At 41.4% G+C, this 12097-nt stretch overlaps 1 protein-coding gene across 3 annotated transcripts in view; it reads right to left on the bottom strand.

Moving 5' to 3' along the window:
* celf3a (cugbp, Elav-like family member 3a) overlaps positions 1-12097 on the bottom strand; it is a 39735-nt gene that overhangs the window by 8825 nt on the left and 18813 nt on the right. For all 3 annotated transcript variants that reach the window (XM_053638494.1, XM_053638493.1, XM_053638495.1), the window contains 2 exons: positions 1993-2041; positions 458-583 (listed from right to left, as the gene is read on the bottom strand). In XM_053638494.1, coding sequence (XP_053494469.1) covers positions 458-583; positions 1993-2041 — 175 coding nt within the window. The remainder of the gene's footprint in view (positions 1-457; positions 584-1992; positions 2042-12097) is intronic.

Here is a 12097-nt window from a genome sequence, read left to right as displayed (position 1 = left end):
TTCGCTCGTTAAATCTTTAACACTGACTATACAGTTCGCTGTTTTAAGCAGGTAAATATACATCACTCATCACTTGGTAGCTTGTTGCTAACAAAAACACGTCCATGTCCCCCAGGCGCCCATGCCCTCCGGCTTCCTGCTTTCCGAGGCAAGTCAGATGCGGCGTACTTGAGTGATAGCAGCCTGGGATTTTTTGGACAGAGGAATGGATGTCCAAGCAGCTCATTAGAATATTAGGCCATGCCCCATACTTGTCAATTCTGGTCTATATTTTAATTATTTGATTATTTTATTTATTTTTGCTGGCTGTTTAGTGTAAGTTTATATTTTACACTATGTATCATTTTCTCTCTTTAAACATACCTAAATATTTCCACTTCTATTTATTTGGAATATGGTTATACAAATAAAAGCGAAGGTATATATGTACACAGTGAAGAGTTTCTTGATGGCTCACCTTTGCTGGCTCCGTCTGGTCCTCTGAGCACAGTACACTCCTCTATACTCCCGAACGGCTCAAACATCTTTCTCACGTCGGTGTCCGACTGCTGCTTCCCCAGCATTCCCACAAACAGCTTCCTGTCTGGAGGCACAGAGGTACGGCATTACTGTTATTATTAAGTATCATTAAGTATCATTATTATTATTATTACTACATTGTCATTATTAAGACCGAATGACACAGCTTTCCAAGAACTTGTTTTTTTCTGTGAATTTATACATTAGAAACCAAGTAGATTAACAAAAAGAAGATATCGTGACTATGAGAATGCGTTGAGCGTATATTGTACTCTTTTGCATTTTTTTCATTATTCCAAAATCATTTTAAATTTGTCAAGTACTCAGACAGATTAAACGTAATTCAATTACTGAAATACATCTTTTGAGCTGCTGTGCTAGTTTTGTCCACTAGGGAGCACCATCCATCTTTATCTATTATAAGGTGTGTTCACGTGCACATGGAAACATATTCCATCATTCTGTTGGGCCAGAGGAAACAATCAGGTTTTCCATGATGTCACTTACAGTCAGTTTATCAACAATAATTAGAGATTGTTCAGGGACTTGACACAGCGCTGTTGTTTCTTGTTATCTGACGTAAACATAATCTTATCTTTTACAGACAGCATATATACAGCATCCTAATGAACTAACACATTAAATATTAAGTGAACATTCAGGTAAATGCACTGCTTTGATTTACATGCTTGTGTGTGTGTGTGTGTGTGTGTATATGTATATATATATATATATATATATATATATATATATATATATATATATATATATATATATATATATATATATATATATATGTGGTCATGTTTTGATAGCTTGTTGGGATGCAACTATTACCAAAACGATAGGAATATCTGACCGTTTTGACCTTGTGGGGATATTTGGTTGGACCCCATGAGGAAAATTCCAGATTTTTATCAACACAGCAATAATTCATTTAATAAAATTCACTTAAACACGTCTCTGTATTATACTGCCTGCCCATAGTTTATTTCTTTCTGAGCACTAAACGATATAAAACAAACACAAGGAGAGGAGAGACAAAAGAAGAGAAGAAGAAAAGCTGGGACGAGAAGAGACAAGAAGAGAAGAGAGACAAAAAGAATAAACAAGATGAAAAGATGAATAAATGAGACAAAAAAAAAGAATAAAGAAGAGAGGTGAAGAATAAATGAGAGAAGAGAATAATGTAGAAAAGACGAGGAGAGACGATGAGACGAGGAGAAGAAGATAGAGGAAGAAGAGAGAAGAGAAAAATGAATGTGAGAGAAGAGTAGAGAAAAAAGGAGAAGAGAAGAAAATAGAGAAGAGTACAGAAGAGAAGAGAAGAATAAATGAGACGAGAAAAAAGAGGAAAAGAAGAGAAGAGAAGGAGAGAGAAAAGAAGAGTGTCCTTACAAGAATAGTAAGACAAACATAGGTGTGCGTGTGTGTGTGTGTGTGTGTGTGTGTGTGTGTGTGTGTGTGTGTCACCTCCACGGCCCTCGCTGTCTGCTGGCTTCACCTGAATGGGTCGGTTCATCTGGAACAAACACACACACAAAAGTCACATCATAATCCTCATTCCAAATCTCATACCATAAGTGTGTGTGTGTGTGTGTGTGTGTGTCTTTCTGCCACATTTTTACACACATTACGTCTTTTCATGTCTTCCACACTATGCGCTACTCATCATGTAACAATCTGCATATCTCTTTCTCTCACACACATCATCACGCTTCATCTTTACTCTCTCTCTCTGTGTGTTGTTCAGTTAACACCAGGAAAAAAACGCAAGTCCCTGTGAGATTTAGGGAAGCGATGGGATTAAGCACACTCGCCGACTAATCTGGCTTAGAGCCCTTCACCAGATTAAAGTGCTGAGAGATTTAGAGAGAGAAGGAAAAGAGTCAGAAGGAAGGAGTGTGGGAGGAAGAAAGCAAAGAGATAGAAAGAAGACATGAAACTAGCAATAGGAAATAACGAGTAACTAAAACGTCAGTTATGTTGTCCAGGAGAGCCAAGATCGGCTTCCAGATCATCCCGTTTTATTCCAAATCCATTCTTCATATCTTAAAATGATGTGATTTATTTTTCCTTGTGTAGAGTGTGTTTATTCCCACACTGAGGAGAGGAGAGGAGAGGAAAGGAGAGGAGAAAGGAGGAGAGGAGAGGAGGAAAGAAGAGAGTAAAGCGGAGAAGAGGAGGAGAGGGAGGAGGAGATGAGAGGAGGAGCGGGAAGAGGAGAGGAGAGAGGCGGACAGGAAAAAGGAGGAGAGAAGAGAGGGGGAGATGAGAGTAGAGAGAAGAGGAAAAGAGAGAAGAGGCGAGATGAGTAGAGAGGAGAGGAGAGCAGAGGAGAGGAAGAGAGAAGAGTAGAGGAGGAGAGAAGAGAGGAGCAGAGGAAGAAAGTAGAGAGGAGAGTACAGAGGAGAGGAGGAGAGTGGAAAGGAAGAGAGAAGCAGAGAGGAGAAGAGGAGAGTAGAGAGAAGGAAAGTAGAGAGGAGGAGAAGAGGAGAGTAGAGAGGGGGAGAGTATACAGGAGGAGAGGAGAAGAGTAGAGAGGAGGAGAGTAGAGAGGAGGAGAGTACAGAGGAGGAGAGGAGAAGAGGAGAGTATAGAGGAGGAGAGGAGAAGAGGAGAGTATAGAGGAGGAGAGTACAGAGGAGGAGAGGAGAATAGGAGAGTATACGGGAGGAGAGGAGAAGAGTATAAAGGAATAGAGAAAGAGATTATAGAGGAGGAGAGTAGAGAGGAGGAGATTATAGAGGAGGAGAGGAGGAGATTATAGCAGAGGAGAGTAGAGAGGAGGAGAGTATAGCGGAGGAGAGTAGAAGAGGAGAGTATAGAGGAGGAGATTATAGAGGAGGAGAGAAGGATTGTAGAGAGGAGGAGAGAAGAGAAGGAGAGTATAGCGGAAGAGAGAAGAGAGGAGGAGATTATAGAGGAGGAGAGAAGAGAAGGAGAGTAGAGAGGAGGAGAGAAGAGAAGGAGAGTATAGCGGAGGAGAGTAGAGAGGAGGAGAGAAGAGAAGGAGAGTATAGCGGAGGAGAGTAGAGAGGAGGAGAGAAGAGAAGGAGAGTATAGCGGAGGAGAGTAGAGAGGAGGAGAGAAGAGAAGGAGAGTATAGCGGAGGAGAGTAGAGAGGAGGAGAGAACAGAAGGAGAGTATAGCGGAGGAGAGAAGAGAAGGAGAGGAGGAGAGTAGAGAGGAGGAGAGTAGAGAGGAGGAGAGTAGAGCGGAGGAGAATTGAAGAGAGTGAGAGATGTTTGAATGGCGTAGCAGATGAACTGGATGTATTTGGAATCACAGCATGTATATTCAGGAGAGAATGGGGGAGCTGACGGCCGTGACTCTGATCATATTAATATGCTTCTGTAGTCGCTGTGGATCAGCAGCTTATTCAGTCATTACTGCTTTTAAATCTTGATTTCGTGTCCATTTGGGCATCTCAGTTCAGTACTTAAGGGCTTTAACCCCATAACTCCTAGTAAACAGGTCAGAGACAGAAACAAAAAGAAAGAAAGAAAAAGAACGACTAAAGGAAATTGAACAGAAGCGCAGCACTCCGCCGTTATATTCCTGCCCATGTGACTCAATTTCACAAAATGGCTTCCACACTCGCGCAGCAGCAGCACATTAGGAAATAGCACTTGATCCAGCACATCAGGTTTTATTTCACGCGGAAACAGACACACACTTACAGGAAGCATGAAGCATCATAAAAGCCACTGCACCGGTCACTAAAAGAGTTTGATTTGTTTTCTATCATGTGCCAACAGTTACCTGTGCAGAACTGAACGTGGCCCTGAGATCTTAAATCACACTCATTCTATGGAAATCTGAGGATCGTGCTTTCACTTCGCTATCTTTACAGCAATTATAATTGATCATTATTTAATCCACATACATTTCCCTCTATGACCTATAGCTCGGTTTTATTTCCTATTAAGACACCGTTTCCTCCTGTATTCCAACGGAATAACCTTTTCCTGGACTTTACAGGACGTTATTATTCATTCACTGCGTCACATCTGTGTATTTACCTTTGGCCTCGAATGTGGTTTCGTCGTATTTAGGGAATTTCAGTCCAGTTACATCCAACAGTCTGACAGTGAATTAATACTGCTCTCGTTATATAAAAATATATATATTTACAAACAAAACTATACATACACAACTATCACAAATCTGGAAGCAACTCATTTAGGTTTTTACAAATGTAAAATAAAATGTACAAATGTCCTTTAATTTTAGAAAAATCATTATAAAAGTTAAATGAAGAGACGTGAAAACGAAAAGAGAAGGAGAGAGAAGAGAAGAGAAGGAGAAAGAAGAGAAGGAGAGAGGAGAGAAGAGAAGAGAAGGAGAGAGAGAAGAGAAGAGAAGGAGAGAGAGAGAAGAGAAGAGAAGGAGAGAGAAGAGAAGAGAAGAGAAGGAGAGAGAGAAGAGAAGAGAAGGAGAGAGAGAGAAGAGAAGAGAAGGAGAGAGAAGAGAAGAGAAGAGAAGGAGAGAGAGAGAAGAGAAGAGAAGGAGAGAGAGAAGAGAAGAGAAGGAGAGAGAGAAGAGAAGAGAAGAGAAGAGAAGAGAAGAGAAGGAGAGAGAAGAGAAGAGAAGGAGAGAGAAAAGAAGAGAAGGAGAGAAAAGAGAATAGATAAGAAAGGGAAGAGAAAAGTAGAGAGAAGGAGAGTGAAAAGGACAAAGAAGAGAAGGAAAGAGAAGAGAAGAGAAGGAGAGAGAAGAGAAGGAGAGAAGAGAAGGAGAGAGAGAAGGAGAGAGAAGAGAAGGAGAGTGAGAAGGAGAGAGAAGAGAAGGAGAGAGAACAGATGGAGAGAGAAGAGAAGGAGAGATAAGAGAAGGAGAAAGAAGAGAAGGAGAGAGAATGAGAGACAAGAGAAGGAGAGTGAGAAGGAGAGAGAGAAGGAGAAAGAGAAGTGAAGGGGAGAGAAGAGAAGGAGAGTGAGAAGGAGAGAGAAGAGAAGGAGAGTGAGAAGGAGAGAGAAGAGAAGGAGAGTGAGAAGGAGAGAGAAGAGAAGGAGAGTGAGAAGGAGAGAGAACAGATGGAGAGAGAGAAGAGAAGGAGAGAGAAAAGAAGGAGAGAGAGAAGAGAAGGAGAGAGAACAGATGGACAGAGAGAAGAGAAGGAGAGAGAAGAGAAGGAGAGTGAGAAGGAGCGTGAGAAGGAGAGAGAATAGAAGGAGAGTGAGAAGTGAAGGAGAGAGAGAAGGAGAGAGAACAGATGGAGAGAGAGAAGGAGAGAGAGGAGAAGGAGAGTGAGAAAAGACACAATAAGGCAGAACATATTTACAAATATAAAGAAATGACTGTAGAATCAGTTAAAAATCCAGATGTGTTTGCTGCAGTTTGCACAGCTGGTAATATTAGTCCTCCCCTCCTCTCTCACACCTAACATGGGGGAAAGGCTCGTTTTCTCTGGACAATTCAATCGTTTATTGCGATATTTTTACAAAGGAAAAGCACAATCTGGGAAAAAAATCAATATCCCACACACAGAGTTCCAGATCAGTCTGCACTGAAACCTCTCAGAGGAAAAGCAACCAATAAATACACATCCAGTTCCTTATTACAGAATACAGCACGTGTGTGTGTGTGTGTGCGCGTGTGTGTGTGTGTGTGTGTGTGTGTGAGGACAGCATGAGAGAGAGAGAGAGAGAGAGAGAGAGAGCGCAAATGAGCATCATCATACTGCCACTTCAGGTCGGCCCAGCAACCAGAAGGCTGTCGCCATGACAACAGGGATCTGGGCTCACCAGCAGGTAAACAGGGTTGCTGTGGACAACAGGGGGAGGGATGGAGAGAGAGAGAGAGAGAGAGAGAGAGAACGAGTGAAAGAGATAAGGAAAATGAAAAGATGAGATGAGAAAAAAAGAGAACAGGTTGAGAAAAGGTGAAGGGAAAATGAAGGAGCTGGTAACTGAATATGAGAAGCTAACTAACTCAGAGACACCTGTTGGACTAAACACACACGCACGCACGCACGCACGAACACACATACACACACACGCGCATGAACACACACACACGCCCACGCGCATGCACGTAATCTCTCTTATGTGCCACAGCTGAAGATTTTACTGGGATTTGGGATATTAAATCCGTAGATGATTCAATCAAATCGCATTACTCTGCCCTGTCCCTAAGCTTTATCTACACACACACACACACACACACACACACACATAATGTAATGGAAACTTCCTGGCATCTTGTTCCTCTTATTCTGGGCGTGCAGTGAGAGCGAGCACTCAGCTAGTCAAAAGAGCAATGACTCAAAACACGCACACGCAAACACACACACACTTGTGTGTAAATTTCACGTGCATGCATGTAATCTTAAAGTATGAGTGTGTGCGTGAGTGTGTGCGTGAGTGTGTGCGTGCGTGCGTGTGTGTGTGTGTGTGTGCATGTGTGTGTGCATGTGTGCCACTACACAAAAGCTTAATTCCCCCTCCATCCAATCAGCACGCAGCTCTGGTCATCGCATCACTCTCGTTCCCTAGCAACCCAGCATCCCTCGTCCCAGCCGTCTCCCGGCAACAGGCCCTGCGACCGTAATCAACCTGCTACCCCACCCCCAATGACACACACTCTCTCTTTATTCCTCCCCCCTTCTCCAATCCCTTTTTTTCCCTCTTTTCCGTGTGCTCCGTGCTCCTGCCGTGTCACAAACAAAGATGGGAGAAGAAAAATCCTGGCATTCTGAGCGACCGTCATTCATTTATCTTTAATTCCCCAAATAATATCGGGCTACGAAATGCTGTAAACAACCCCCTCCCCTTCCCCCAACCCCCCCACACACATTATGGTTACACAATACGGGCCAAACAGATTACATGCCGATGTGAGCCATGTCGTACACACACCATTCGAAATCCATATCTGATGAATCCAAAATGGAGGCCGGGTTAAAACATGCAACACTATACCATAGATTTCGTGATGCTCCCTGCTGGATGTCCTCGCCGTCCCTAACCCGAGCGGGTCAAACCCTTTGATGTCTGAGCCAATCAACAGCGCTGAATCAATTATCCGTTCTCAGAAGGTTCTCATCATCGATAATCAATAACTTAAAAGGCCAAAGCACACTGCTACTCTGTGCTATTTCCTCAGGGTTCACACCAGCCACCCATAACAGTCACACAGCTGGAGTGAACATTTCATACAGCTGTTAATGATTCGGATTTGTTTAAAAAAAACACGAGGGCGAGTCAAACGAAAACCTTAATTCCTTCTCATTTATTTATGCATTATTTTACATATTTAAATATTTTTGCATGTAGGTCTCAAAAAAAAACTTTAAAAAAAAAATGTACCATTTAAATTTATTTAATCGCATTTAGTGATTAAAGGTGCAGTAGGTAAAAAATAAAATAATTCACAAGATTACGTCACTATTACTTTGACATTTGAACGATTCCCAGCCATGTGTCCCACGAAGCTCCGCCCCCTGGATCTACAGTATAGCTGTCATGTCACTACTGAGATTTCCAACTGGTAAAAAGCGCTCACGTCCTCGTCATACTCGTGATTACGACTTCTAAACTAGGAATTTTCCAAGGCCGCAGCGTCATGCGGAAAACAGTGTGGTTAAGTAGCTATCTCGTAATATTTCGGTGTAATAATTTGTATAATTGCCGATCATGAATAATGTCTAAATAACGAAAGATTAATCAGGAAATAAAGGAAAGACGTATGATACGGCTCAATATCATCAGTATGCAGTTGCCAACATCATCATCATCTCAGACGGAGTCATTTAATTCCGAGCCCAAGGACGTGGACAGCTCCGAGTAGAACGTCCAGGTCATCACTTAGTAATGACAGTAATGTCCGAACGGTAATGTCGCGAATGCAGCCTGCGTTACCCTGTAGAGTAGAGCGTCTAGAACAGTGCTCCCCTAGAGGACCGTGTTGTAATTGCAGGGGGTCCATGGGAATGTTTTTAAATGTTTAAATTATATATATATATATATATTTTTTTTGCTTTGTTAAATGTATCAAAATATATTCAAATATATCATACGCCCATCAAATGTAAGAACAATTTAAGATATGTTTTAAAATGAACCAATTTGGTTATTTACAAATGAAAGGATAATTCGCAGAAACCTACGAGTGGTAGACAAGTTCACGTGTCGCACTGACAGATAAAATAAACAAAAGATCATTCAGAGAGTCAGATTAAATGCCATAACATCAATAAAATGTAAAAATTTTTCAAATAATAATAATAATAATAATAAAAGCTTTATTGATTGTTTTGATTCAAAGTATAAAATGTGCAATGTTAATATTATTAACGTTAAATATTAATAAAATAAACTAACATATATATATATATATATATATATATATATATATATATATATATATATATAAATGACATATATATATGACTTAAATATATATCCTATAATTGTTGTGGAGTGAAGGGGCCCTTGTGGATTGGTGGAAATATGCTCGGAGTCCAGGAGCTCACAAAAGGCTGAGAACCACTGGTGTAGAAAATGACTGGCATCACGATCAAGCTTCCGAAGTGGAATTCGGGTTTTCTCAACACTTTTAAGCTAAGGCTTAATGTGTGTGTGTGTGTGTGTTTTTATAAATCATTTTCTACATCATCTTCCAAAAAAAACCCCCAAAAGACCAACAACTATTGCACCTTTAACCACGATCCCGCTTGCTTTGTTCAAATCCGGACAGAAACGGTATAACAGTTTTTCCAATAACTTCAAGTCGATCTCCTCTGATGTTCAACAGCCTCTTCATCGCACAGGAAGTGAACCTCGCGTGAAGAATTAGAACAGCACAGAGAGAAAATAAATATACCACGACTAAAGTATCCATCAAACAGCACAGACATCCAGACAGCTGTGATTAATGACCTCATCACGTGCCGAACGCGTGAGATTTATTTGTTTGACAGAAGGCATCGTTCACGTTACTGTAATTCTATACACTGCTTTACTTAGGGGGAAATTTAAAAAAAAATTAAATATTAATAATAATAATAATAATTGTGAGGGAATTAAAGCTTTACGTTAAAACCCGAAAAGTCTTTTTATTTTAGAGTCATTGATTTAATACACTGGGAACGGATCTGATCTATCTGATCTGAATTTAATCACCAGAGGCCAGCACGCAAACCCGAACAGATGTCTGAGTTTAAGCTGATAGATGCTGCCCCCCTCCTCAACACACACACACACACACACACACACCGGTCCCCCCTCACCACTCGTAGCTCATTATGTCAAATTTTCATTCATTCATTTCTCCCCTTCCCCCTCTCCCCTTCATTTACGCCTCCAATTTCGTTTTAATTACCCCTCTTTTCACCTCGCTGCCTCGCTCCTTGTTCTCCAGCACTTCACCCCCTCGTTCGTTCCCACAACGAACCCGTTTTATCTCGGTCTAAACGTTCCGGAACTGACACTAACGCTAAGGTGCACTTTGTTTTACTGCAACTAAAAAAAAAATGGTATTAAAACAAATAAGTAAGTAAATAAATAAATACCTCAAACCGTTCCGGACATTATAAACAACAAAGGCATAAATGACAGATTCTTTATTTTATTTTTTTTTTAAATAAAGAAAACTTTATTTTCTGATATTACCCGATAAAAATAGAAATGTATCTATTTGCCTAGTGGTGCTTTAAATATCAAATCTGAAAGCCTACAAACACACACACACACTCACACACACAGCAAACCCCCTCATATTCAGCCACAACACCTGCCCTCCCCTCACCCACAACACCAGCACATCACATTCTCCCCAAACGACACACACACCCTAGTGCTCCCACACACACACACAAATACGACTGCTTAAACTGACCTTCCCTGCCATTTTCCGAGCAAGAGCTGTCCTCGAGCAGACCGAACATGAAGCATGCTAATGCAGTTAAATGTTAATTAAGTCAGGGTTAATTCTACACACGCTGATGAGAACCATGACTCGCACGTGGCAGAGCGCACAAATAAGATTCTGGTCTACTAGATGAAGCAGTGCTCCGTCCGTCCTGCCTCAACCTGACCTCGGGGTAAACGCTCGGGAGCGCTAACTGATCCGAGGACAAATTTAACACAGCTACAGTACGTGACGGCTCAGGTTATCCAACGTGCTGTGGTTTTCTCTTGCTCACAGCTCGGGCCCGAAGGATAACTTTGACATCTAGACAGGATCTAGTTGTGTAAAGATGAGCGATATGAGGGGAAAATAATAATAATAATAATAATAATAATAATAATAATAATAATATCATGATACTTTCTACGTGATACGTAATCACAATGCTTTTATTTAATGCCGACAAAAACTCAACTCTAACACTGAAGAGGGGAAAAATACAAAGGAATATGTTTTATTTATTAATTACAAACTGTAAACATTAAGTAAAAAAGATTAATTAGAAATAAACAAATGCCCATTCAACTGCTTCCACTCAGAGCGGTTCGGTTTGTAATTATTAAAAACAATAATAATAATAAAAAAGATGAAAAAAGTATATCATGATCAATTATATCATCACATCGCCCAGCCTTCCAGCACTGCGTTCAGTGATTACACAAAGCTAAAGCAAAAAAAAAAAAAGGAAATTGGAAAATATATTTGAATATTTTAATGTCTTTACAGAGCCACCGGTTTCATTTCAGATCAGATCCTCGGCGTACAGAAGGGTGTATATATTTCTGCGTATATAAAAGTGATGAATACACCAGGGTATTAGTGGCACGACAGATTTACATAAGGATGCTATTATGCGTACGTGTGTGTGTGTGCATGTGTGTGCGCGCGTGTGTGCGTGTGCCTGGAGCTTTGTTGTGCCCGAGTGTGTGACGAGCCGTGAGCCGTGCCTGAGCAAACAACACGTTGGGATGGCAACTGGATACAGGGAGAGAGAGATAGCGAGAGAGAGGGAGAGAGAGAGAGATAGGTGGGGGAGATGAAAAGACGAAAGCAGAGAGTGTGGGTAGAATAGACAGACTACATCTCAACCCCCCCACTCTCCCAAAACACACACACACTTCCTCTTTCTTTGTCTGTTCGATCACCTCGCTCTGTCCATAGTCTCTATGCCTCTCACCTGAAATTAAACACTGGGCCAGGTGCCACTGCGACTATACCATCTGTTCCCCCCTGCGCTGCCCGTATCCCTCCCTCTTTCCCTCCCTCCCTTTCCGCCATTCCTAGGGCTCTTCACTAAACGGTCCCTCGGTGCTCGGCTAAACCGTTCAATGTACGCGAGACGCAAGAAAAACATCAGACATTTAATAGAGAGAGAGAGAGAGTGAAAAGAAAAGAATAAAAAAGGTTAAAAAGGATGACTCATGCTCTTTTTTTTGTATCCAGCTTACTGTCCTTATCTTCTGTGAGTCACACACACACACACACACACACATTAATGGAGGCGCATTGTCATGGCAATTCTATATGACTGACAGAGGACAGAGGGGGCGTGGCTTTCCTCACAAGGCAGGTGCTGTCAGTGTGTGTGAGAGAGAGAAAAATAGAGAGAGAGAGAGAGAAATAGAGAGAGAGTGAGAGAGAGAGAGCTAAAGAAATAGAGAGA

The sequence above is a fragment of the Ictalurus furcatus genome, chromosome 12 (genome assembly GCF_023375685.1).
Source record: "Ictalurus furcatus strain D&B chromosome 12, Billie_1.0, whole genome shotgun sequence".
Classification (NCBI taxonomy): Eukaryota; Metazoa; Chordata; class Actinopteri; order Siluriformes; family Ictaluridae; genus Ictalurus; species Ictalurus furcatus.
The sequence above is the reverse complement of the archived record's forward strand: the minus strand, read 5'-3'. Positions and strand labels throughout refer to the sequence as shown.